The 23,427-nt window shown below is 42.7% G+C and overlaps 1 protein-coding gene across 1 annotated transcript in view; it reads left to right on the top strand.

Moving 5' to 3' along the window:
• LMAN1 (lectin, mannose binding 1) overlaps window positions 1-17,419 on the top strand; it is a 38,253-nt gene extending 20,834 nt beyond the window's left edge. Inside the window, exons 11-13 of the mRNA XM_034774037.1 lie at window positions 12,086-12,239; window positions 13,799-13,920; window positions 14,512-17,419. Of these exons, the coding sequence (XP_034629928.1) occupies window positions 12,086-12,239; window positions 13,799-13,920; window positions 14,512-14,548 (313 nt within the window). The 3' untranslated portion in view covers window positions 14,549-17,419. The remainder of the gene's footprint in view (window positions 1-12,085; window positions 12,240-13,798; window positions 13,921-14,511) is intronic.
• Window positions 17,420-23,427: the final 6,008 nt, after the last annotated feature.

The following is a 23,427-nucleotide window of genomic DNA, read 5'->3' as shown; positions in this document are numbered from 1 at the left end:
CCCCACACACATATCTCACCTCTCCAGGCCCCTGTGGCTACATGGCTCTCCTCATCAGGTGCGCAGTCCTTGATGGGCTCCTGTGCAGCTGCGCAGGCATGCACATTAGAGGGAACACAGACAGAGCGCTCTCAACTGGGGCTGGATTTTCAAAGTAGCCCAGTGCCTCTTGTCAGTCAGAGCTTCTGGGTGTTGAAAAATCTTAACTCTTGAAAAGCTGGCCTCCACTGGAGCCTTCTGAAAATTCTGGCCTAAACTACAAAGAAATCCTATACAAGAAAAATAAACGGTGTACTGTGTTTATAATGCAAAAAGTTAGGAAAATATCAAGCGTAATTATCTCTAATCATAGTGTTCTCATACAATATCTGATGCCAAGCTGCACATTAAATACAGAAATGTTAATTGTAACTATAGTTCTTCTTCGAGTGCTTGCTCATATCCATTCCATTAGGTGTGCGCGCGCCGCGTGCACGATCGTCGGAAGATTTTTACCCTAGCAACACCGGCGGGTCGGCTGTGGAGCCCCCTAGAGTGGCGCCTTCATGGCGCTGAATATATACCCCAGCCGACCCGGCGCCCCCTCAGTTCCTTCTTACCGCCCCTGACGGTCGTTGGAACTGTGGAGCGCGGCATAGCTGTCCTCCACTCTCCCTAGCTTACTTAGTCATTCGAAGTTATAGTTATAGTTGTAGTTCTAGTGTTTATAGTTAAAAAGTTGTTATAGTTGTTATTGTAGTTCAGGGGGTTAAGGGGGTCGTCTCCCCCTTTCTCCCCCGGCCGCGGGCCCGGGCTCATGCCCAACGCTCCCGGCTTCAAGCAGTGCGCCTCCTGCGCTAAGCCTATGCCCACGAGCGACCCGCACGACTCCTGTTTGAAGTGCCTGGGAGAGTCCCACCAAACAGATAAATGCAAGATCTGTAAGGCCTTCAAACCAAGAACCAAGAAGGAGCGGGACTTTCGGCTCAGGCAACTCCTAATGGAGGCGGCACTCAGCCCGGACACTCCTTCTACGGGCCAGACTCCGGCACCTAGCACCTCGGTGCGCAGTGCCCCGGCGGCACCGGCTATGATGACCACGCGAGTGGCGTCAGACAAGCCTCCCCGGCACCGGACCTCGTCGGCACCGCAAGCGCAGCAAGTGCCTCGGCGCCGGTCATTATCCCCAGGGCATAAAAAAGCCCATAAGACGGGGACATCCGTGCCGAAGACGCCGGCTCCCCCAGTGCCGGGGGTAGAGCCGCGTCCGCCGGTGGAGCAACGGAAGCAAGCGCCTCCAGCACCGTCGACTTCGGCGCCGAGGCCGTCGAGTCCGGTGCAAATAGCGTCTCCACCGAGGCCGGCGGTGATACAGTGTCTCCCGTCGACTCCAGAGACCTTCGCGGCGGCGAGAGACTTAATAGCTCTCACGGAGCCCGCACCGCCTCAACCACCGGCACCGACTGCACCGTTGACTCGCCCGGTACAGTCAAGAGGGAAACCTGCCTTGATGCGCCCTCCATCACAAGGGCTGGAACCTCGGCGCCGATCCAGGTCCCGAAGCAGGTCCCCACGCCGCTCGCAGTCCCGGCACCGAATATCGTCTCGGCACCGGTCGTACTCGCGGCCAAGATCTTCTTCGCGGCACCGCTCTACGTCTCGGCACCGATATGATCGTCGGCACCGGTCAACGTCGAGACGTAGTTCTCGGCACCGCTACGGTCGACGCTCGACGTCGAGGGGCCGCTCTCGGCACCGAGCATACTCTAGGTCCTCGTCGAGGTCCAGATCTGACTCCCGGCACCGACGAGGTCATCGGCACCGGTCGCGGTCCCGGCACCGATCGCCGGCACCGCACAGAGATAGATCATCTCCGGACCGGCACCGTGCGGCACCGCAGACCACGGGGATCGTTTCATCTTTCGCGGCACCGCCATGGCCGTCAAGATCGGTGTCTCGCTCCTCGGAGGACCTGTCGAGATCGGCATACCCCCCTCAGGGGCAGGCCGAGGAACGAGACTTGGGCCATTGGCAGGAGAGGGCAGAGGACCACTCTCATGGACCATCTCACTGGTCGTTTTGGACCCCGTGGGCGTACCACCAGGAGCAAGGGGCTTCATTACCATCGACCTCTCGCTCGGGTCACTCGGTCAGAAGGGCCCCAGAATCCACCATCTCTCGGCCTCCGCGTGGAGGCTTCTGTGTCTACACCACCCGACACCATGGACCCAAGTGCAGGTGACGCTCCGACCCAAGAGCAGGGGGACCGGGACCCCCCCCTTGGATCCAGTACCACCGGAGGCATCCTCCTCCTCCTCTCCGGACGAGGCAGTGGCAGGCACTTCATGCACGGGTCCCCCTCCGATAGATCTTCGGGCTCACCAGGATCTCCTGCGTAGGATGGCCCGTAATATGGACCTGCAGGCGGAGGAGATAGTGGAGGTGCACGACCCGATCGTGAATATCCTTGGATCGGATGCCCCATCGAGGGTGGCGTTACCCTTGATCCGCACGATCCAAACGAATGCGGATACGATATGGCAAACTCCTGCCTCCATTCCACCCACAGCGAGAGGGGTGGAAAGGAAATACTTTGTCCCATCTAAGGACTATGGGTACTTGTACACCCACCCCCAACCGTGTTCACTGGTGGTGGAATCAGTGAATGCACGAGAGCGCCACGGCCAGCAGGCTGCAGCGCCAAAATCAAAAGAGGCTAAGCGGCTTGATCTGTTTGGCCGTAAGGTTTACTCAGCCGGAGGGCTACAACTTAGAGCGGCGAATCAACAGGCGCTACTGAGCCGCTACAATTTCAACTCCTGGAACTCTATGGGGAAGTTTAAGGAGTTGATTCCCCAAGAGTCCAGGGAAGAGTTTGGAGCCATGGTTGAGGAGGGTAAGAAGGTGGCTCGGACCTCCTTACAGGCCTCCCTGGACATAGCGGACTCGGCCGCAAGAACCCTGGCCGCAGGTATCGCTATGCGCAGGACCTCCTGGCTCCAAGTTTCGGGTTTGCCCCCTGAATTACAGCAGACCCTACAGGATTTGCCCTTTGAAGGACAGGGGTTGTTCTCGGAGAAGACGGACTCTCGATTGCAGAGCCTCAAAGACTCCAGGACAATCATGCGCTCCTTGGGGATGCATGTTGCGGGTCCCCAGCGCAGACCATTTAGGCCCCAGCCTCAACGTTTTTACCCCCCTCCACCTCGTCAGAGACAGGACCCTGCCAGAAGGCGAGGGCGAGGTGGTAGGAGAAGATGGGCTGGCCCTCAACCCGGTCAGAACCAAGGGCCACCAAGACCACCTTCAGGTCCTAGACAGAACTTTTGAAGGTGCGGTCGAGGACGGCGCCTCAGTCATCCCCCAGGATCCAGCTCCCTCCTTTCGGGATCGCCTCTCCCACTTCCACCGTGCTTGGTCCCTTATAACTTCGGACCGTTGGGTCCTCCGCACGGTGGAGAGGGGATACGCTATCCAGTTTTCTTCCATCCCCCCCTCCTCCCCCCCTTCCCCGTCCCTCTTCAGGGACCCTTCTCACGAGCAACTTCTTATACAGGAGGTTTCTACGCTCCTGGCCATGGGGGCCATAGAGGAGGTTCCGATAGAGTTAAAGGACAGGGGATTTTATTCCCGTTACTTCCTGATCCCCAAGTCCAAAGGAGGTCTGCGACCCATCTTGGACTTACGCGGACTCAACAAATTCGTAATAAAGTTGAAGTTCCGCATAGTCTCTTTGGGGGCCATTATCCCTTCCCTCGATCCTGGAGACTGGTTCGCCGCCCTCGACATGAAAGACGCATACTTTCACATCTCAATTTACCCACCTCACAGACACTTCCTGCGATTCGTGGTAAACACGGTGCACTACCAATTTACAGTCCTTCCCTTCGGCCTATCCTCGGCCCCAAGGGTGTTCACGAAATGTATGGCTGTCGTGGCAGCGTACCTTCGTCGGCAAGGGATACAGGTGTTCCCGTACCTAGACGACTGGCTGGTGCGCGGTCGCACCAAGGAGCAAGTTCAAGCTCACGTCCACAGAATAGTGCACACATTCAACGAGTTGGGCATCCTACTCAACAAGGACAAATCCACTCTAGAACCTACCCAGAGAATAGAATTCATCGGCGCAGTTCTAGACTCCAGACGTGCACAAGCCATCCTGCCAGACAACCGCTTTGGCACCATCACGAACCTCATTCAAGGGCTCAAGGCCTTCCCAACTACCACGGTGAGGTCGTGCCTTACCCTGCTGGGTCACATGGCTTCCTGCACGTACGTAACCAGGCATGCCAGACTTCGACTTCGCCCGCTTCAAACCTGGGTGTCATCAATATACCGTCCACATCGGGACAGCCTGAACATGGTGGTCACGGTCCCGAACTCGGTCCTGGCCTCCCTCACCTGGTGGCTGGATCACAATGTGGTCTGCGAGGGGATGCCATTTCACGCCCCACAACCCTCTCTGCACCTGGTCACAGACGCGTCATCTCTGGGTTGGGGCGCCCATCTCAACGAACACCATACCCAGGGCCTGTGGACTGCATCCCAGTTAGCCCTACACATCAATGTTCGGGAACTGATGGCGGTACGCCTGGCGTGCCAGGCATTCCTCAATCTCCTACGTGGCCGCTGTGTGTTAGTTCTCATCGACAACACCACGGCCATGTTCTACATCAACAAGCAAGGAGGAGCACGTTCGTCAATTCTATGCCAAGAGGCCATTCGCCTGTGGGACTTCTGCATCGCCCACTCAATCCATCTCACGGCATCGTTCCTCCCTGGAGTCCAGAACACTCTAGCGGACCGACTCAGCAGGTCCTTCCAAACGCACGAGTGGTCTATCCGTCCGGACATTATACATTCCATCTTCCAGAGGTGGGGGTTTCCCCAGATAGACCTGTTTGCATCTCGAGACAACAGGAAGTGCCACGTGTTCTGCTCCCTACAAGGTCGAGCTCCGGGCTCCCTCTCGGATGCCTTTCTACTTCCCTGGAAAGACCACCTGTTTTATGCCTTCCCTCCGTTCCCTCTGGTCCACAAGGTACTGCTCAAACTGCGCAGAGACCAGGCACAGGTAATTCTGATCGCTCCTGCATGGCCGAGACAACATTGGTACACCACACTGTTGGAGCTCTCGGTTCAGACACCGATCCCGCTTCCGTTGTGTCCGGATCTCATCTCTCAGGACCACGGCCGGTTGCGTCACCCCGACCTGCAATCACTCCACCTCACAGCGTGGCTGCTCCATGGTTCACCCAGGCAGAGCAGCAGTGCTCGCACTCTGTCCAACAGATTCTGCTGAGCAGTAGGAAGCCCTCAACACGGACCACGTACCTGGCCAAGTGGAAACGGTTCTCCTGTTGGTGCGAACAACGAGCCACATCCCCGTTGCAGGCACCCATTCCTCTCATTTTGGACTATCTCCTCTCCCTAAAACAACAGGGGTTGGCGATATCTTCAATTAGAGTTCACCTGGCCGCTATATCGGCCTTTCACCCAGGGGAACTCGCGTCCTCGGTATTCTCTAACCCGATGGTCGTTAGATTCCTCAAGGGCTTAGACCGGACGTACCCTCAACAACGTCAGCCAGTCCCGACGTGGGACCTCAACCTGGTTCTCTCCAAGCTCACAGGTCCTCCATTCGAGCCACTGGCCACCTGTTCACTTCTGTACCTATCCTGGAAGACAGCCTTCCTCGTAGCCATCACCTCAGCAAGGCGCGTTTCTGAACTCAGGGCGCTTACATCTGAGCCCCCTTACACAGTTTTTCATAAGGATAAAGTGCAGCTTCGTCCACATCCGGCCTTTCTCCCTAAGGTGGTTTCTCCTTTTCATATCAACCAGGACATATTTCTCCCGGTCTTTTATCCCAAACCACATGCCACTCGCCAGGATCAACGTTTGCATTCCCTGGACGTACGCAGGGCCCTGGCCTTCTATATTGACCGCACAAAGCACTTTAGAAAGACGACGCAACTCTTCGTTGCAGTGGCCGACCGAATGAAAGGCTCACCGGTCTCCTCACAACGCCTATCCTCCTGGATTATGTCTTGCATCCGGACTTGCTATGACCTGGCAGGTGTCTCAGCACCGCACCTCACCGCTCACTCCACGAGGGCCCAAGCTTCCTCGACTGCTTTCCTGGCGCAAGTTCCGATCCAGGACATTTGTAGAGCGGCGGTTTGGTCATCAGTCCACACGTTTACAGCTCACTATGCACTAGTGCAGCAGTCCAGGGACGATGCTGCATTCGGATCAGCGGTTTTGCACACAGCAATGTCTCACTCCGACCCCACCACCTAAGTTGGGCTTGGGAGTCACCTAATGGAATGGATATGAGCAAGCACTCGAAGAAGAAAAGACGGTTACTCACCGTTGTAACTGTTGTTCTTCGAGATGTGTTGCTCATATCCATTCCAAACCCGCCCCCCGTCCCCACTGTCGGAGTAGCCGGCAAGAAGGAACTGAGGGGGCGCCGGGTCGGCTGGGGTATATATTCAGCGCCATGAAGGCGCCACTCTAGGGGGCTCCACAGCCGACCCGCCGGTGTTGCTAGGGTAAAAATCTTCCGACGATCGTTCACGCGGCGCGCGCACACCTAATGGAATGGATATGAGCAACACATCTCGAAGAACAACAGTTACAACGGTGAGTAACCGTCTTATTTCCTGAGTTCATGTGTCATGTTGTTGTAAGAAACATGTTAATACAATCTCCTGGATTTTGGCGGAAGAAACATTTAACAATCTCGCAGTCATAAAAACATTTGCCTTTCAGTAACTGCACTTCAAAATAGATACATTGTGCTTCTCAGCATGTGTGTTTGTTTGTATTCATTTAACTTGTTCAGATATTTATCATTTTAGAAATGAATGTGGCAAGTCATTGTAAAAAATGGATCTATCAATTAATACACCAAAGTGTCTTTTGTGTAGCACAATTAATGACATTAGAGGTTAGCCTCTCCTCAGGGGGGAGGGATAGCTGAGTGGTTTGAGCATTGGCCTGCTAAACCCAGGGTTGTGAGTTCAATCCTTGAGGGGGACACTTGGGGATCTGGGGCAAAATCAGTACTTGGTCCTGCTAGTGAAGGCAGAGAGGGGGCTGGACCCAATGACCTTTCAGGGTCCCTTCCAGTTCTATATGAGAGAGAGAGAGGTACAGCAAGGCAAAAATATTTCTGCAAATAGTTTATTTGCTGAAAAATACAGTTTTGGTCAACTCAAAACTATTTGAGTTCGACTAATAGTTTGGACTGAACCAAAAAAATCAAAACACAAAAATTTCAAAACAAAATGTCAAAAGCAAAGGAGGACTAGATCCAGAAAATGGCAGAGGAGGACAACCACTTTCTTTATAACCTTTATCCTAGTTGGTAAGGTGCTCACCTGGGATTTGGGAGGCCGAGGTTCTATTTCTGCCCCTCTGCCTGATATGGAGAAGGGATTTAAAACTTGGTCTCCCTCATAGGGTGAGTGGTGGGCGGGGCGGTCATCCTCGCCATTGGGCTATGGGATATTCTGATATGGATCTCTGTGTTTGTTCTGTTGAAGATGTTCTACTTTTTAAAAAAAACGCTCATTGTGGTAGGGACTTGAACTTAAGTATCCCACATCCTAGGTGAGTGCCCTAACTCCTGCGCTATAGTCCTTCTGTCTTTCTCTGGTCAAGTGACTGTTCAATGCAGGGCTTTGGAGCGGAACCCAGAGCTGGAGCCCGGAGCAGCTCCAGAGCAGTGGAGCTGCAGGTTTTTGCCTGGAGCTGGAGTGGAGCCAGAGCACCGCTCCAAAGCCCTAGCAATGTCATGAATGACAGTGAATTGCTACCATGAATTACAGTTGTCTCTGGGCCACTTGTTTCCTGTCTCTGGGCCAGGAAAAGAGAGTGAGAATTACTCCTGTAGCCTGTTAGGGCACTTACTTAGGAATGAGGGACCCAGGTTCAAATCCCTACTCCAATGACTATTTATAGAGTGGAACACTTCAACAGGCGAGATTGAGAGAGACCCAAATAATGCATGTTTAAAAATCTCTGCTCACAGTTGTATATTGGCACTCAGCTACTCTTATTTGAATCTTTTGTAAAAATAAATTATTACTTTGTTCTTTGGTAGTGGCTTGTAGCTTAAGTATTAATAAAACTAATGGATTTTAATATTGGGAATTTTCTGAAAGGCATGTTTGTACATTGTATTCAAAATTGTTCACAGTTGTATAATTTAATTCCTTTAACTTTGTATTCACAAAAGTTAAAACATTCATTATCTTTTGTAAAAATTTTGCAGACAACTTTATGCTACAATTATAAACAATTGTATTTTGCTAGTATTAATAGTTCAAGGGAAACATCTTGTAATTCATCTAAGTAGGTCAGGTTTTTTGTAGAACAAAGATTAGAGTACTTCCATTTTCACTCTTGTTCTTCCAGGAAAGCTTTTATTTTAATATTCTTGACCAATCCTTATGCCAAGCAAGTAAATTAGATTTTCTTGTTAACATTGGTAGTCTGCCCTTTCAGTGACTACTTATTAGGTATGCATTTGCGTAACATCTTAATATTTTCTGCTTAGATTAAAGAAATGTCTTATGTTATAGATAAGGAAATAACAAAAATGAACAGCCCACTGCTGCTTTATTGGTCATCCCTGGAGGAAAAGGACTTATTGTCAAAGTAATTTTCATGTCAAGATTTGTAGATTTCTTAATCATCTGATTACAGAAGAATCCTTGCCAGTGTAGACAATAGCAACAAACAGCATGTTGTCTTTGTGGGAGCAACATAATTTAAATTTGACATGGCCCACATTTATTTAGAGAACTTAATATTTTCTTTTAATAACAAAAATGGATCATCATTAATTTTGTCTTTTTTTTTTTTTTAATCTTACCCCATCATGTATTCTTAGTGCTAGAAGTCAATGGTTGATTCAGAGACTTAGAACACCTTCTCCCGTAAAGCCACCCCATATATAATGTACAGAAATTATTACAAAAATCAATTTACTGTATTTGTACAGATTTCATTACAACAAGCGTTTATTAGGTGGAGGTCACTATAGCTGTTGAATATAGCTTGCATGGCTTAGATTACAAGCAAAATTATTTCTCAAATATATGCAGTCTGTTCCAGAAAAAAGACTTGTAAAAGTAATTCAAACAAAGGCCTTGTTTCACAAATTGACTTCTGATACAATGATGATAAAAAGAAAACTGCGGGGGGGGAGAGGAACATTGGATGAAAAGTTCACTAATCTTACTTAGCATGTATAAAACTTAGTTTGTGTCACATTCAGAGTTTTATTTAGGCTTGGAAGGATTAGATTTTTTTTTATAGGTAAATGTCTGTAAACGACAATTTTACTTACACACACACACATTTCCATCAATGATGATCGAAATTTACATATAGGCTAAGTGAGAAATGCTGCTTGAGAACTGATATAACTTGGAGAATTTTTTTCACTTTAAGGTCCCAGAAACAAAGACAAGGTTTTCATCTTGAGGCCAAAAGACCAAAAATATCAAGACACTTGATCATGGCCTTGGATAGACCAAGATAGTTTGATTTAAGCATATTTTGTATATTTTGACATGTGATGATGACAAATTGTGTTTTAATAGCTATAAAGCTTTAACTGTTCGAATTTCAATATCTGCTGTCATTAAATAATTGTCACCCCTTTTGCCTGATCATAATTTCCCTCAACTGTGAAAACTTAAATAGATTAAAATTAAAAATGCTTAAAAATAAACACTGATATTATCTCTCAAAATTGTTTTAAAAAAAAAATCAAATTCTGCCAAGCCTAGTTATATTTCTGACTGTTGAAGAGGAAAATTACAGAAAGGTTGAGAGCTGTTTGTAGGGCCACTTTGGCTAGTGTTGTTAGCAGTGGCTGGCAGAAGGACAAGGTAAACCCCTCTTTCTCATAGTACATTTTGAATTGTGTTCAGAATGGGAACTTATTTTTGGCAAATACCAAAAGTCATGCAGTAACTTATGGCTGACAATATTTTGCTTATTGTGAAGTAAATCTGGAATTATCCATTCTAAATTTGAAATTTAACCAGGAACAGCAGACTATAACTATGTTCTTAAAACTCACTTTTTCTTTAATAGCTTTTAAACAGAGTAATGTGGAGCGGGATACTTCTTATGTTAAGTTTTGGGGTTTTTTTGTCTTTTTGTGAGAAACCTGAAATGAAAAGGGGATTCCTGGGTTTTGTCATTTAAGACGACTGGTGGAGAAGAAAAGTAGAATTCTTGAAAAGCTGTACTAAGGAGAAATATATCTAATAATGAATGAAAGTCTAGCATGTTGTATTGGTTGATTTTTTTTTTTTTCCCTGAGCCTCATAAAGAAACTAAGGATAGTAACCAAATTCAAGAAACCGATGAAATATCTAATTGTCAGCTCATGAAAACAAGAATATTTGCATATTAGTAACTGAAAGAAACAAATAGATTTTTAGGCTACTCAGATCTAAATATTATACCAGTATGGTTAGTAATTAAATAACTTGAGTGCTTCTTATTAACTCAGTACTGGTTATGTCTGGGGTAAAACTGAGATGAGTGTTAGCCCAGGATATACAGTACTGATCAAGTTAAGAATCCTCCCCACCAAATGATCTAAATACACTTCACTGCAATCACAATGGAGGGAGAAACCTCTAGTGAGCTGTGGTTTAACAATACATATACTATTACAATCAAAACCACTCACGGAATCTGCAGTCATAAATAGTATATTTGTGGTGTAGTGCTTGTAGATATGTATGGTGCATTGTCCTGTTACCTTTTGGATACTTATATTTTTTACATTTTCCCCTTACAGAATTCCAAAAATAAATAGACTGATCTTGAAATTCAAATGCTTAGTTTAATGATGTGACGGGTAATTAATGCAAAAGTTAGGGGGTGTTTAAAGTTTTAATTTGTATTATAACTATTAATTATAATTAAATTAACCATTATGTTTATAGATGATCAGACACTAGCAGCAAAACTTGATCTTTGCTTTCACCTCTAGCTTTTACAATAAATGTAATCCTATTTTGAATTTTAAAGAATGTATAAAAATGGTTTAACAGTCTTTCTAGTGCGTTGAATTATACACATTGGTAACTGCAGTACAACAATGATAAACATTCAAGCCAAATGACTTGAGTTTTTAGATGGAAGTTGAGTCACAGACCGTTGGATGAAGAGTTAGGGCTTTACATACAGATAGTTGTCAAGCTGTCTTGTCTGAACAAAATGTAAAGTTTAAAGTAAATTAAATCCAAGATGTACATTTTGATTATTCTGTTAATAATGAAGGGATTAACATTCACATGATAAATGTTTTAGCTGTAGACTTTAATCCTCTTTGCAACTGAAAAGAAGCATCACAATAGGGAAAAATTATATGACCATATTGATAGAGGAGCATGTATGTTTTCTTCATTGATTAGTTTATATTAGTTATGGAGTTTCAACTTTTTGTGGATTTAATTTGATTTGTTGTAACAACAAAATGAATTCATGTGAACACCGTATTAAGTATTACAGCAGTATATATGGGGAAATGAGTTTCTCATGTAAAAGGTAATCATGGAACATGAATGGCCCTAAATCTTTTCTTATCCCTAAAGCCTCTTCTTTATTTCTTACATGACTGCATTATATTTTTTTTTTTTTTTTTTTTTGGAACAGCTTTTAGTTTCCTTAAAAGATAGCATTATACCATGTTTATCCTAAAGCCTTGGTCAGACCCACAGATTCAAAACATTTGTTTGAGACTTCATCAAAAAATAAGCCAAAGCAGATGCTTAGCAAAAGAATATTCACCATAGAGCTGATTTTGCTTTTACTATAGCTTTGGGACATGTTGCACTGTACAAAATTAAGATTCTTCTGCTCAATGCAGGTTTAAAAATAGGTATTTTGAAAAACTAAGTGCTTCTTCACAGATATTCATAGAAGCTATAAAAAAGTGTCCTACCTTTGTTTGTAAGATGTTAAATTGAAACTAATCTTAATAGGTTATAAATGTAGCATGTATGCAAGAGGGAATTTTTCAGGAACTGCCCCATGCTGAAACAAGTCGTCTTTTTGTTTTCAGAAATTCCATGGGTGACACTCTGAGGTTGGTCAGTGGAGTTCAGCATCCTGGCTCTGCAGGAGGACTCTATGAAACAACTCAGCACTTCAATGACATCAAAGAGCATCTTCATATAGTAAAGAGGGACATCGAGCATTTAGTACAGCGAAATATGGTAATTTGTGTACTACTAGTGTAAAGAATGGCTGCAGAAATTCAGCATATGGCTGTTGGTGAAATGTTGGGAAAAGCCAGCATGTAATTTACTGAACAATTAATCTTTCATTAAGCTGCTCTCCTGAAACTGTTTTGCCTTAACTGCATGATCAGTGTTTTGATAAGATAGGCATAAAAAGCATGATATTTTTAACTGCCTTAACTTGAAATCACATTTATAATGTGCATGCAAATCTTGTATTAATATAAATAGCCAGTTAAATGCACAACTGCCCATTTGAGCGTGCACAGTTCTCAATGTTTGCTGTTGTAGTAATTGCACACTCAAACACAAACATAGTTCAGAATCTGATCAAAAATAAATGTGTGACCACTTAGAAGATAATTCCTCAGACTACACTAGAATTTTTTTTTTCAAATTGCATGAAGAGGACTTACAGCAATTGTCATAGCTAATACTTAATAATTAGAAAACGCTTTTTATTATAAAGGTACCTGTATGTGCATGGGGGGCACATACACTACTTTTATCATACTTGCAAAGCAAGAGCTGCAATAGTTTAAAAAACCCAGCTGTAAGAAACTGTGGGAATTGCTGTCAAATACTGCATATTAGTTGCTTTAATATGGTTGTTTGAATATTTACCTATACGGTAGTCTGAAACTTGTAACCTGTGGAATCACTCAATCTTGGCGGTGTGTGTTTTTTTTGTTTGTTTGTTTGTTTGTTTTTGCAATGCTGCAATGTTTTCTTTGTAAGCTGGGAACATTGATTCAAATGACTTCCTATTTGTCCATCTAATGTATTTAGCAGAGCTCCATCCATAATAGGCCTGTTCTGTCTTTGGTAACAGGCCTGAGATGCAGTCTGAGTATGAATACATCTCAGATATTTTTTGGCCATCCCATATTTTTAACTTCTGTATTTACAAAGCAAAAACGCTTGGAATTTCCAGAAAACTGAAAGAAAAGGTTGGCATCTTTTGTCCCACAGTCTGATGTGTTCCCCTAACAATGGCACATTATTTTTCTTTTCATCAGTTTCTAAGACCATAAGTAACTGGCTTCAGCATGTGCTTCAGTAATATCATCTGCAGACTTCCCAGCTGCCCCTATTGCTGCAAGAAAAGTCCAAGCATGCTGATGTGCTTTAACATGGAGAGTGTCTATTTTGCATATAGCTCAGGCATTCGGAACTTCCCAACTACAATCCAGATTAGATAATTCAAGGCCCCTTCACCACCGCTACGCTCAAATGGCTTATGAGTCCTGCAAGAAAGAATTTTTTTTTTTAATTATTATGTCTGGGGTGCTTAACTAAACATGTATCCTCACACTCCCAGCCTCCAAGTAACTTCAATCTGTTCAGCTCTTGTACACAAAAATAAAAATTAAAACATCTTGAGTCTCCTACCCACACATTCCTTCACTTTCCCCTGTTCTTTTTGTAAACATGTATGTGCAACTTTCTTTTGAAAATGTTGTTTTCTAAAATAGCAGTTTTAAAAATTCAGTTGGCATCTTTCTGCATTATTTTAACAAATTTTTGCTTTCTAGCCATCAAATGAGAAACCAAAGTGTCCAGAATTACCACCGTTTCCATCATGCCTATCTACAACTCACTTCTTCATTTTTGTAGCGGTTCAAACAGTGTTATTCATCGGTTATATCATGTATAGGTAAGTTACTGTTTAAAAGATTGATAGCTATCTTTATTTAGGAGTTCTAATTTTAAGTACAGTTAAAGTGACATGATCATATTAATCATTGTTTTCAAAACAAACTTGTATTAAGTTAGATTTTTAAAATATTTTTTTATTATATATTTGCGCACACACTTTGTCCAGGCTGACAAATTAAAATAGCACCGTTAGCTTTCCTCTTTGATGTATATATCCCTTAGCACAGTGCTACACTGTTAAACTCAAACAGGGCAGAGGAATCTGTTTAACTATTTCAGTTAAACTTTCTCAAAATACGCTAATTAAAACTTTTTTTATGTATTGGGCTTGGTTTTCTAAAATGTTTTGTTTTTGGCGGGGGGAATTGGGGGAGGGGAGGTTATTTTATTTTTTTATAAAACCTAAATTTTGGGTTGAAGGTTCTGTTAGCCAATGTGATTAATGTCCCTGATCGTGCCATGCTTGCAATGTAATTGAAGCTTTATTGGAAAAAAAATATTGCTTATATGAGTAGCCTTCTCACGTAATGAAATGTACTAAGTTCTTTGTGCATTATCTCCTGCTTTTTTTTTGTTTGTTTGTTTTTAGGAGTCAGCAAGAAGCAGCAGCTAAAAAGTTCTTTTGATGATCTGTTCCTTTTGTGTGTATATGCCTGCATGCAGTATGTATGCACAGAATATTACACAAGTCTGTAAATGAGGGAAATTCTAGTGTTTAAAATGCTTCAATATTGTAAATTATTGAATTTTTGCTAAACAAAATAAGTTCTTGTTTAAAACATTAATACTGTGGTTTAAAAACAGCCCATAGAGCAATGGAGCAAGTACAAAGGAAATCTGTGGATCTTTTTTACTTTTAAACGTTTCTGGTACATACTGGGACTTGACCATGGTATTCCTATTGTTTTATCAGTAAGTTTCCAAGGTAGGAGAATTGGGGCATAGAGGTCCAGTCGCTATTGCTGAGTATTTCATGTCCAGTGATTTGTGCAGAAAAATATATTTAAGCATCCTGACATACGAGATTTCTTTTAAATAAAATTGCATTCCTCTAATTTGGGAAAAAAGCATCGTTATAAATATTTTATTTGTCATTTGGATTTCAGTTTGGCAATGATTTAGTGGCTTGTAGATCTAAATTTCACAAGAGTTTGTAGAAATAACTTGGTAATTTGTGGACCCTGAAAGACAAAGGCCTTTAATAACAGTCTGACTAGTAGCTGCTGGAGTGTAGAACAAAGGCTCTCTATGCAGAACAAGCAAACAAAGCCTTGTCTCTTATGAGACAATGGGAGAAAACAATACATTCTAATAGAGTAGAGGTCCTTTAAGCAGTTGTGTGGGGATTGTTAGGGTTATAGTAGTTTCATGACTGACCGTAACTTTGTAAAGTAATTAATGGAACCTCTCCGACAAAGAGTTAATATTGCTGATATTTCTTAAACTCCAATTGAAATAAGAGCATATTTAGATTGACAAATGCTTTTATTTTTATAAGCTGTTTCATGAATCTAATAGAAATATCACAGTGGAGACGCTGGTTAATATTTTACATAGTAAGTGTTGAAAACTAGAAGTTCTATGTACACGTTTCCTACTTCCTCACAAGCCGTTGCCTCAGACGTGTTTTGCTGTTAGTCCAGCAATTCTTACTGAACCAGTATTGTGTAAGTTAACTAAGTGTTCAGTCTGATGGATTTGAAGATTGTTTAACATTGCTTATCATGTGAACATTTGCTTCAGGGACAAAATGGAACAGATGCTCAAATTAGTAATAAGAAAAGGATTCACTCTACTTTGTTTACATATCCATAGTAATCTGTTCTTGAGTAGCTCTCCTACAGAGTTAAAGTATTTCTAAGTTTCTGCAAGGCACATGATGAAAACTGGACATTGGGACTGTTAATTTTTGATTACAGAATGTGTTTGTCTCAATACCTGCAGAAATTGTCTAGAACTTAATGTATGTAACTTTGACTCCTTTGGAGGAGGCAACACATGCTGTCAAGTTCAGTGTCACGAAAAACTATTTGTTAGAATTGTGCCTGAGAATTTGGGGAAATAAAAAATTCTATGCAATATATTTTTGTTACTTTAAAAATTAAACTATCATATAAATGTGGATGTCTATGCTATACCAATAAAGTGTGATTAGATCCATTCCACACCTATTTGTATAGCTAAAGTATGTGATACACTATAAATGGTATAGTTTAATAAATTTACTTAAATTATGGGAAGGCTTTGTTTACTGTACCGATAGGAGAAACTACTGCCCCAAACTGATCTACATAGATAAAGACAAGTCAATGGCAGAACCCTTGCTATAGCTTAGAGTAACACAAGGCAGCAATTAATCTGCTCTCTTCTCTCACACCAGTAAGTATTTACAGATGCCTTGGACTAAACTAAATTAATGAAGAAAATGCCAGTGTTTTATCAGATTGTTGTATTGTAGTTCATTATCTTTCTAACAATGCACAGTATTATTTCTTTCATCTCTGGCGCTGGAACATGGTCAAACAAACACAACCTCCACTTTCATGATAGATAAATAGTTCATATGTTCTGCTGAAGGAATAGATCTCATATGATCCTACTTTCCAGAATACATTTGGTAAAGTGATGTACAGTTCTTAAAGATATCTTCCAATTAATACATTCTTGTTTCTCCATTTTGTGAATCTCTCCAACTATGACTTATTCAATTTGAAAATTAAAATGTTGAAGCAACCAGTGGTATTGTATCTTGTGTTGGGAAGAGGAAAATACTGGGGGCAACTTGTGCAGTTTCTGAATTCGCTCACTATCTAAAATTGTATGTACACTATCATGTTAAATTAAAATGCATTTATGCTGCGGATGGACCTGATCCCACGGGAAACAGTAGCAGTTTGCCATTGACTTCTGTGGAAACAGAAGGCCGAAAATGTGTAACTTTTAAAAGGTGATCGCATGTAATTCTACAATGAAACAATAATTCATGGGTTATCCTTGCTACTTGCTGGAGGGGTGGAAAGTATAAAACATCTTGGTAATTACTTGACTTTACTCTCGTTCCTACCATGACTTTAAACTGGCTTTTTCGTCAGACTATCTTGTTAGCTAAAATACTGTTTCATTAGTGCCACTGATTGTGGCAATGTTGTGTGCAAACACACTTGCTTTTTTCAAACAGAAATTGAGTCTTAGAGAGATGAAAAAACTTGGAATCTAATTTTAACAGTTTGAGGGGCAAATTAGCCTGGTCTGAGTCTTAAAATTGAGCGTAGCATGATAAATGGCACATGGAAATGGAGAGAGAATCTCAACACAAGTCATCTGAGCCCTTTAAGCAAAATGCAAAATCACTGTTACTTAAATTGACTGTTTCCTGTTTGAGAGACTTTGACTTGTATTGATGTATCAATTAATGTAACACTGAAAAGGTTGTCCATCTGTTGTTTTGGAAGTAAAGAACATAACCTTATTTGAATAAAGATACATATTTTAGTAAATGTTTTCCCTCTGAATTTGGTACAGTAACTCCTCACTTAACGTTGTAGTTATGTTCCTGAAAAAAGCTACTTTAAGCAAAACTATTAAGTGAATCCAGTTTCCCCATAAGAATTAATGTAAACTGTGGGGGGAGAGGTCAGGTTCCAGGGAAATTTTTTTCACCAGACAAAAGACTATATACACACACAGTATATGTTTTTTAAACAAACAATTTAATACTGTACACAGCAATGATGATTGTGCAGCTTGATTGAGGTGGTGGAGTTAGAGGGTGGGATATTTTCCAGGGAATGCCTTGCTGCTAAATGATGAACTAGCACTCGGCTGAGCTCTCAAGGGTTAACACGTTGTTAATGTAGCCTCACACTCTACAAGGCAGCAGGAATGGAGGAAGAAGACTCAATAGAGGCATGGCAGTGGCTGCAAACATTCCCTGCGGAAACTGAACCCACGCAGATGAACCCATGCTATCCCGCTGGAGCACACCACTCCCTCTACTTTCCAAAGTGCCGGAGCTGGGAGGGTGTGGGTGGGGGGGGAGAGGAGAGGGGGATGCCTACACTTACCTCTGGAGCAATCGATCCAGTGGGGTCAATTATCACGTCTAGTGAAGACACGATAAATCAACTGCTGAGTGCTCTCCCGTTGACTCCGCTACTCCACTGGAGCGAGAAGCATAGGTGGAGTCAACGGGGGAGTGGCAGCAGTTGACCTATCGCAGTGAAGACACCGCGGTAAGTAGATCTAAGTATGTCAACTTCAGCTACGCTATTTTTGTAGTTGAAGTTGTGTAACTTAGACCGACTTAGCTCCTGCCTTTCCCCCCGCCCCCAGTGTAGACCAGGCCTCTGTGTGTGTGTGTGTGTGTGTGTGTGTGACAGAGATAGAGATATGCATTGCCCCTTTAAGTAGGCTGACCCCACTCTTAAGTATACTGCCTTCTTACGTAGATCAACAAGTTGAGACAGCAGGTGCTGCCAGCAAGCTCCCTCCATCCTGAGCCGTGCTTTGTGGAGATGGGGTACAGGAGCAGGGGGAGAGGGACACCCTGACATTACCACCCCTCTTCCCCCCCTCCCCCTGCACAGCAAGCAGGAGGACAGGAGCTGCACACGGCAGTGCGGGGTGGGACACCTGAATGGCCAGGCAATTGATAGCCTGCTGGGTGGCTGCGGCACAGGAACTTAGGGGAGCTGCCGGCCCACCCTGATTCCAAGCCCCCCAGCTAGCTCCAATGGGCTGCTCTTCCTGCAAGCAGTGGACAAAGCAGGCGGCTGCCAAATAACATTATAAGGGAGCATTGTGCAACTTTAAACAAGCATGTTCTCTAATTGATTAGCGACGTAACAATGGGATGACGTTAAGTGAGGAGTTACTGTATAGCAGTCAATGAAGTCACTTCAAAAAAAATCTTCAATCTATTCCGCATGGTGTCATGTTGCATAACTTTAGAAAATTTCCTGCGCAGGCAAACTAAAAGTTCTCTAACTGCTGTTGCTGGTTGGCAGAGATTGGATGCTTTCTGGGATTAGGGGCTCAGTGTCTTTAATTTACAGGGAAATGCTGATCATGAGTGTATCGAGCCCTTAGTGCCCATTGGCCTGGGGACTGGGATTCCACCGCTTTGTCTCTTGGTTTAATAATACAAAATGCTTACAATGAGGATTAACTACACTAACTCTAGTATCAATTCATTTTGTGGAAAGGAACTAATATCCTTTTTATCATGTTCTGTTAGCTATAGCTACAAATCTTAGCGTTTGACTACTCTCAATCTACTTCAGATCTGCCATTGATTACAGTAGTAGGGTTACACAAAAATTTAGGCTTGAATATGGCCTTTCTGTTTCAGCTAAACATTTAGTTCCTGATTTTTACGTTCATTTAAACCATGACAGTATAAGTGAGATAGGAGTTACTTGTCTGTCTCATTTAAGAATGATGGTGGTGTTAGGGTGCAGCATGGTATTACTGCCTGTTATATAAGACTAACGACTATGTTTAATTCACACACAGTTGTGCATCTAAGTTGACAATTTTGGCCCTAGAAGTGTTTTCATTGAGCTTCAAAACAAACATCTTTTAAAGAGAAGCTGGAATAGTTCACACCTCTCTGCTGTTTCATTCTGTCAAAGACAGACCTCTTCTACACTAGAATGTTGTACTACTACCCTGTTTCCCCGAAAATAAGACATCCTCCGAAAATAAGGCCTACTTACAGTTTTGCCTCTCGTTGTATTATAAGGCATCCCCCCGATAATAAGACCTCCCCGATAATAAGGCATCCACCGATAATAAGGCATTTTTCATTTCTGAAAAATAAGACATCCCCTGAAAATAAGACCTAGCGCATCTTTGGGAGCAAAAATTAATATAAGACACTGTCTTATTTTCGGGGAAACAGGGTACCTCTATACATGTATCGTGTTATGGCTATGGATAAAATGGTACAAACCTGCCTAGTGTGGATGTAGTTATATTGGTATAAATGTGCTTTATACCAATATAGCTATTCCTGTATGGGAAGAGAGAGAACTACCAGTAGGAGGGTTTTTTTTATTTATACTGGTATAGCAGTGTCCAATCTTGTACTTAGACTGGTATGACTAATAGTTTAAAAAAAAATCCAATCCCTAACAGATATAGTTAGTTATATTAGTACCACTTCAAGTATAGACTGCTCCAAAGTTTACATTGGTTAGTAACAGGGCTGTCAAGTGATTGTTAAATAAATGGTATTCTATTATTGTTTAAATATTTTGGATGTTTTCTACATTTTCAAATATATTTATTTCAGTTATAACACAGAATACAAAGTGTACAGAGCTCACTTGATTTTTATTACAAATATTTGCACTGTCATAAACAAAAGAGAGAGTTTTCACCTAATACAAGTACTGTAGTGCAATCTCCTTCTCATGAAAGTTGAACTTACAAAGGCAGAATTATGTACAAAAATGAACTGCATTCAAAAATAAAACAATATAAAACTTTATAGCTTACAAGTCCACTCAGTCCTATTTCTTGTTTCTGCCAATCGCTCAGACAAACAAGTTTGTTTACATTGGCAGGCGATAATGCTGCCTGCTTCTTGTTCACAATGTCACCTGAAAGTGAGAACAGGTGTTATGGCACTTTTGTAGCCAGCGTCGCAAGATATTTCTGTGCCAGATGCACTAAAGATTCATATATCCCTTCATGTTTCAACCACCATTCCAGAGGACATGCTTCTATGCTGATGACAGGTTCTACTCGATAACGATCCAAAGCAGTTCGGACCGACACATGTTTATTTTCATCGTCTGAGTCAGATGCCACCCGCAGAAGGTTGATTTTCTTTTTTGGTGGTTCATGTTCTGTAGTTTTCACATTGGAGTGTTGCTCTTTTAAGACTTCTGAAAGCATGCTCCATGCGTCATCCCCTCAGATTTTGGAAGGCAAAAATGTTAGAGAGCTAATACTACTTAATCTTCCAGTGCATCAAAGCTTTTAAGGATGGATGAGGAAACATATATATGTAAACCACAAGATTGTAAACCACTTTAGATAGTAGGTGGGTAGGTTCTTTCAAATGAGGAAACAATCATATTACCACTTCCTGAAAATGCTTCCCTTTGACAATTGGCATAATTCTTCTTATCCAGAGCTTTCTTAAACCAAACCTGAGGCTTGCTGTCTCTCTGCTAGATGTTTGGTAAGGTAAGGCACCACCTGGGTCTTAAAGGGCTTGAGACGATTGTCCTCCAGCATGTTGATGATTGTTAGCTTGCTTTGTGTAAACATGAAACACAGACTGGTAATTCTACACCCTGTTCAACTCCACAGCCAAGGACCTTGAAAAGGAAAGGCAGTATCCTGTTACCTCTCTTTAGGATCTGACTGGAATGATAAGAAACAGTGATTCTCTTCATCGATTCTAACTCTTGCTTGCCTTAACAACCAGCCATGCATAGTTGGTAATACTGAAGACAATTGAAAGATCTAGCAGTGTTAGCAAGGGCAGCTGTCCTGATTGGCTAGTGTCCATAACTTCAGGATGCCAATTCTCCATGCTCTTTCCCAAATAGCAGGTAGTGGTTGCATCCCACAGTTGATGCCCTGACACCTAAGTGGCTCTTCCACAACCTAGACAGAGTATGTTGCTTTTACTACAGTAGAGCATATTCAAGCGCTGGTGTTGGAAAAACATCTAGGACTTGGAACAAGCTATAGCATAAGGAGATCTTGCATTACAGCTATAGAAGAAACCAAGAGATCCTTCTCCGGTGCTCTAGTGACCACATTGCAGAGCCAGCAGAGGACAAAATTGGGAAGGCCAATGGAGGGCAGGGTTTCTGAGAAGGGTGAATGCTAACTTATGTCAAGTAGGTCCCAAAATATTTCTCTTCCCTTACCCTAAAAATATTAATTCCTTTAAAGTCTGTGAATGAAGATTATAGAGATTAAAAATGTTGCAATAGAATTGATGTTCTGTGTGCAGTGGAATGTAAGAACTTAAGGGGGGACTTGATTACAGTCTGTAAGCGTCTCTATGGGGAACAAATTTGATAACAGGATCTTGAATGTAGCAGAGAAAAGTATAACACGATCCAATGGCTGGAAGTTGAGACCGACAAACTGGAAATAAGGTAATTTTTTAATGGTGAGAGTAATTGACCATGAGTACAATTTACTAATGGTCATGGTGGATTCTTCATCACTGACTATTTTTAAATCAAGATTGGATGTTTTTCTTAAAGCGATGGTGTAGGAATTATTCGGGGGAAACTTCTTTGGCAGGTGTTACACAGAAGGTCAGACTAGAGCATCACAATGGTCCCTTATGGCCTTGGACTCGATGAATTTAAGTTTGTTTACTTGCTGCACAACTTAGGTTTTTGTTCCTGTTTCACACACATCTCCACTCATTAAATGGAACATCTGTGTCTGGATGTAGTGCTATGTTAGCTTGCTGTGGGTGAAGCTACATCTGGATCAAATATTCCTCCCATTTTAACACACAAGTAAGTCTTTAAAATTATAAGAGAAGATTTCAGAAGTTTCACTCCTTGGTATTATACTTTGTTTTAGAATATATTTGCTGTTTACCCTGAGTTCTGTTTCCACTTGTGAGAGTGATGAGGAATCTAACTCTTCTAAAATTCAAGTATAATTAAGTATTTAACTCTTCACCTGTTCCTCACCTCTTGGCAACAGAGAGCTACAGGGGGATTTCTTCACATCTGATGTATATTAGAGCTATGGTGTTTTCCAGTTCTAGTTAAGTATGAAGGTTTCTTTAAGACAAGATAGGCTGTTTGTTCATGCCTGAATCTAGGTCTGTTAAGTGCTTAGACTAAAATTAGGGAGTAGGGATTGTGACACTAGTATGAGAAGACAAGGGGGTAAAGGAAACTTCCATATTTATGTTCCTTAAGTTTCCTCATCCTGCCAACTGTTTTATATACTGCCAGATTTAAAATTAAGAATATGTTCCTTGAATCATTTTCACTATGTTTGCTCCGCTTCTGTGGAACCTAAACTTGGGCAAACAGCATTAACTTCTCACTGACTTAACCCATGAACAGGCATGGTGATCACCCTTTATTTTTAGAATCGCTTGAGCATAAGAGCCCTTTAAAACTAGCAGTTAAGTTTTTGAGTTATGAGCATTAATTACTCCAAAACATTTTTATGGTCTGTCCAGTCGTGCAAAGGCCATGCCTCTCCAGACCCCAGGGCTTATGGATGGGTCCTCAGGAAGTCACCCTTCTAGCAGACTTCCTCATGTGCTGAGACCCCTTTATGGGCCTGGAACGGGGGTGAGGATATCACTCTGTGCCAGCCCCTGCTTCCCACTCTTTGGTCTCATCTGACTATGGTAATTAAATTGCCAAAATGCCCTCTCTTAACCTCTGTTTGCATAGCTGTCCTTTGCCTCTGGTTTGCTGCTTGCTCTATGCAGGGCTTGGGGGCATTGTTAGCAGAAATCCCTGACAAGGTGATGTGTAAGGGATATAGGTGTTAG

This window comes from Trachemys scripta, chromosome 6, assembly GCF_013100865.1.
Source record: "Trachemys scripta elegans isolate TJP31775 chromosome 6, CAS_Tse_1.0, whole genome shotgun sequence".
Classification (NCBI taxonomy): Eukaryota; Metazoa; Chordata; order Testudines; family Emydidae; genus Trachemys; species Trachemys scripta.
This window is presented reverse-complemented; position numbering and strand designations above follow the sequence as displayed.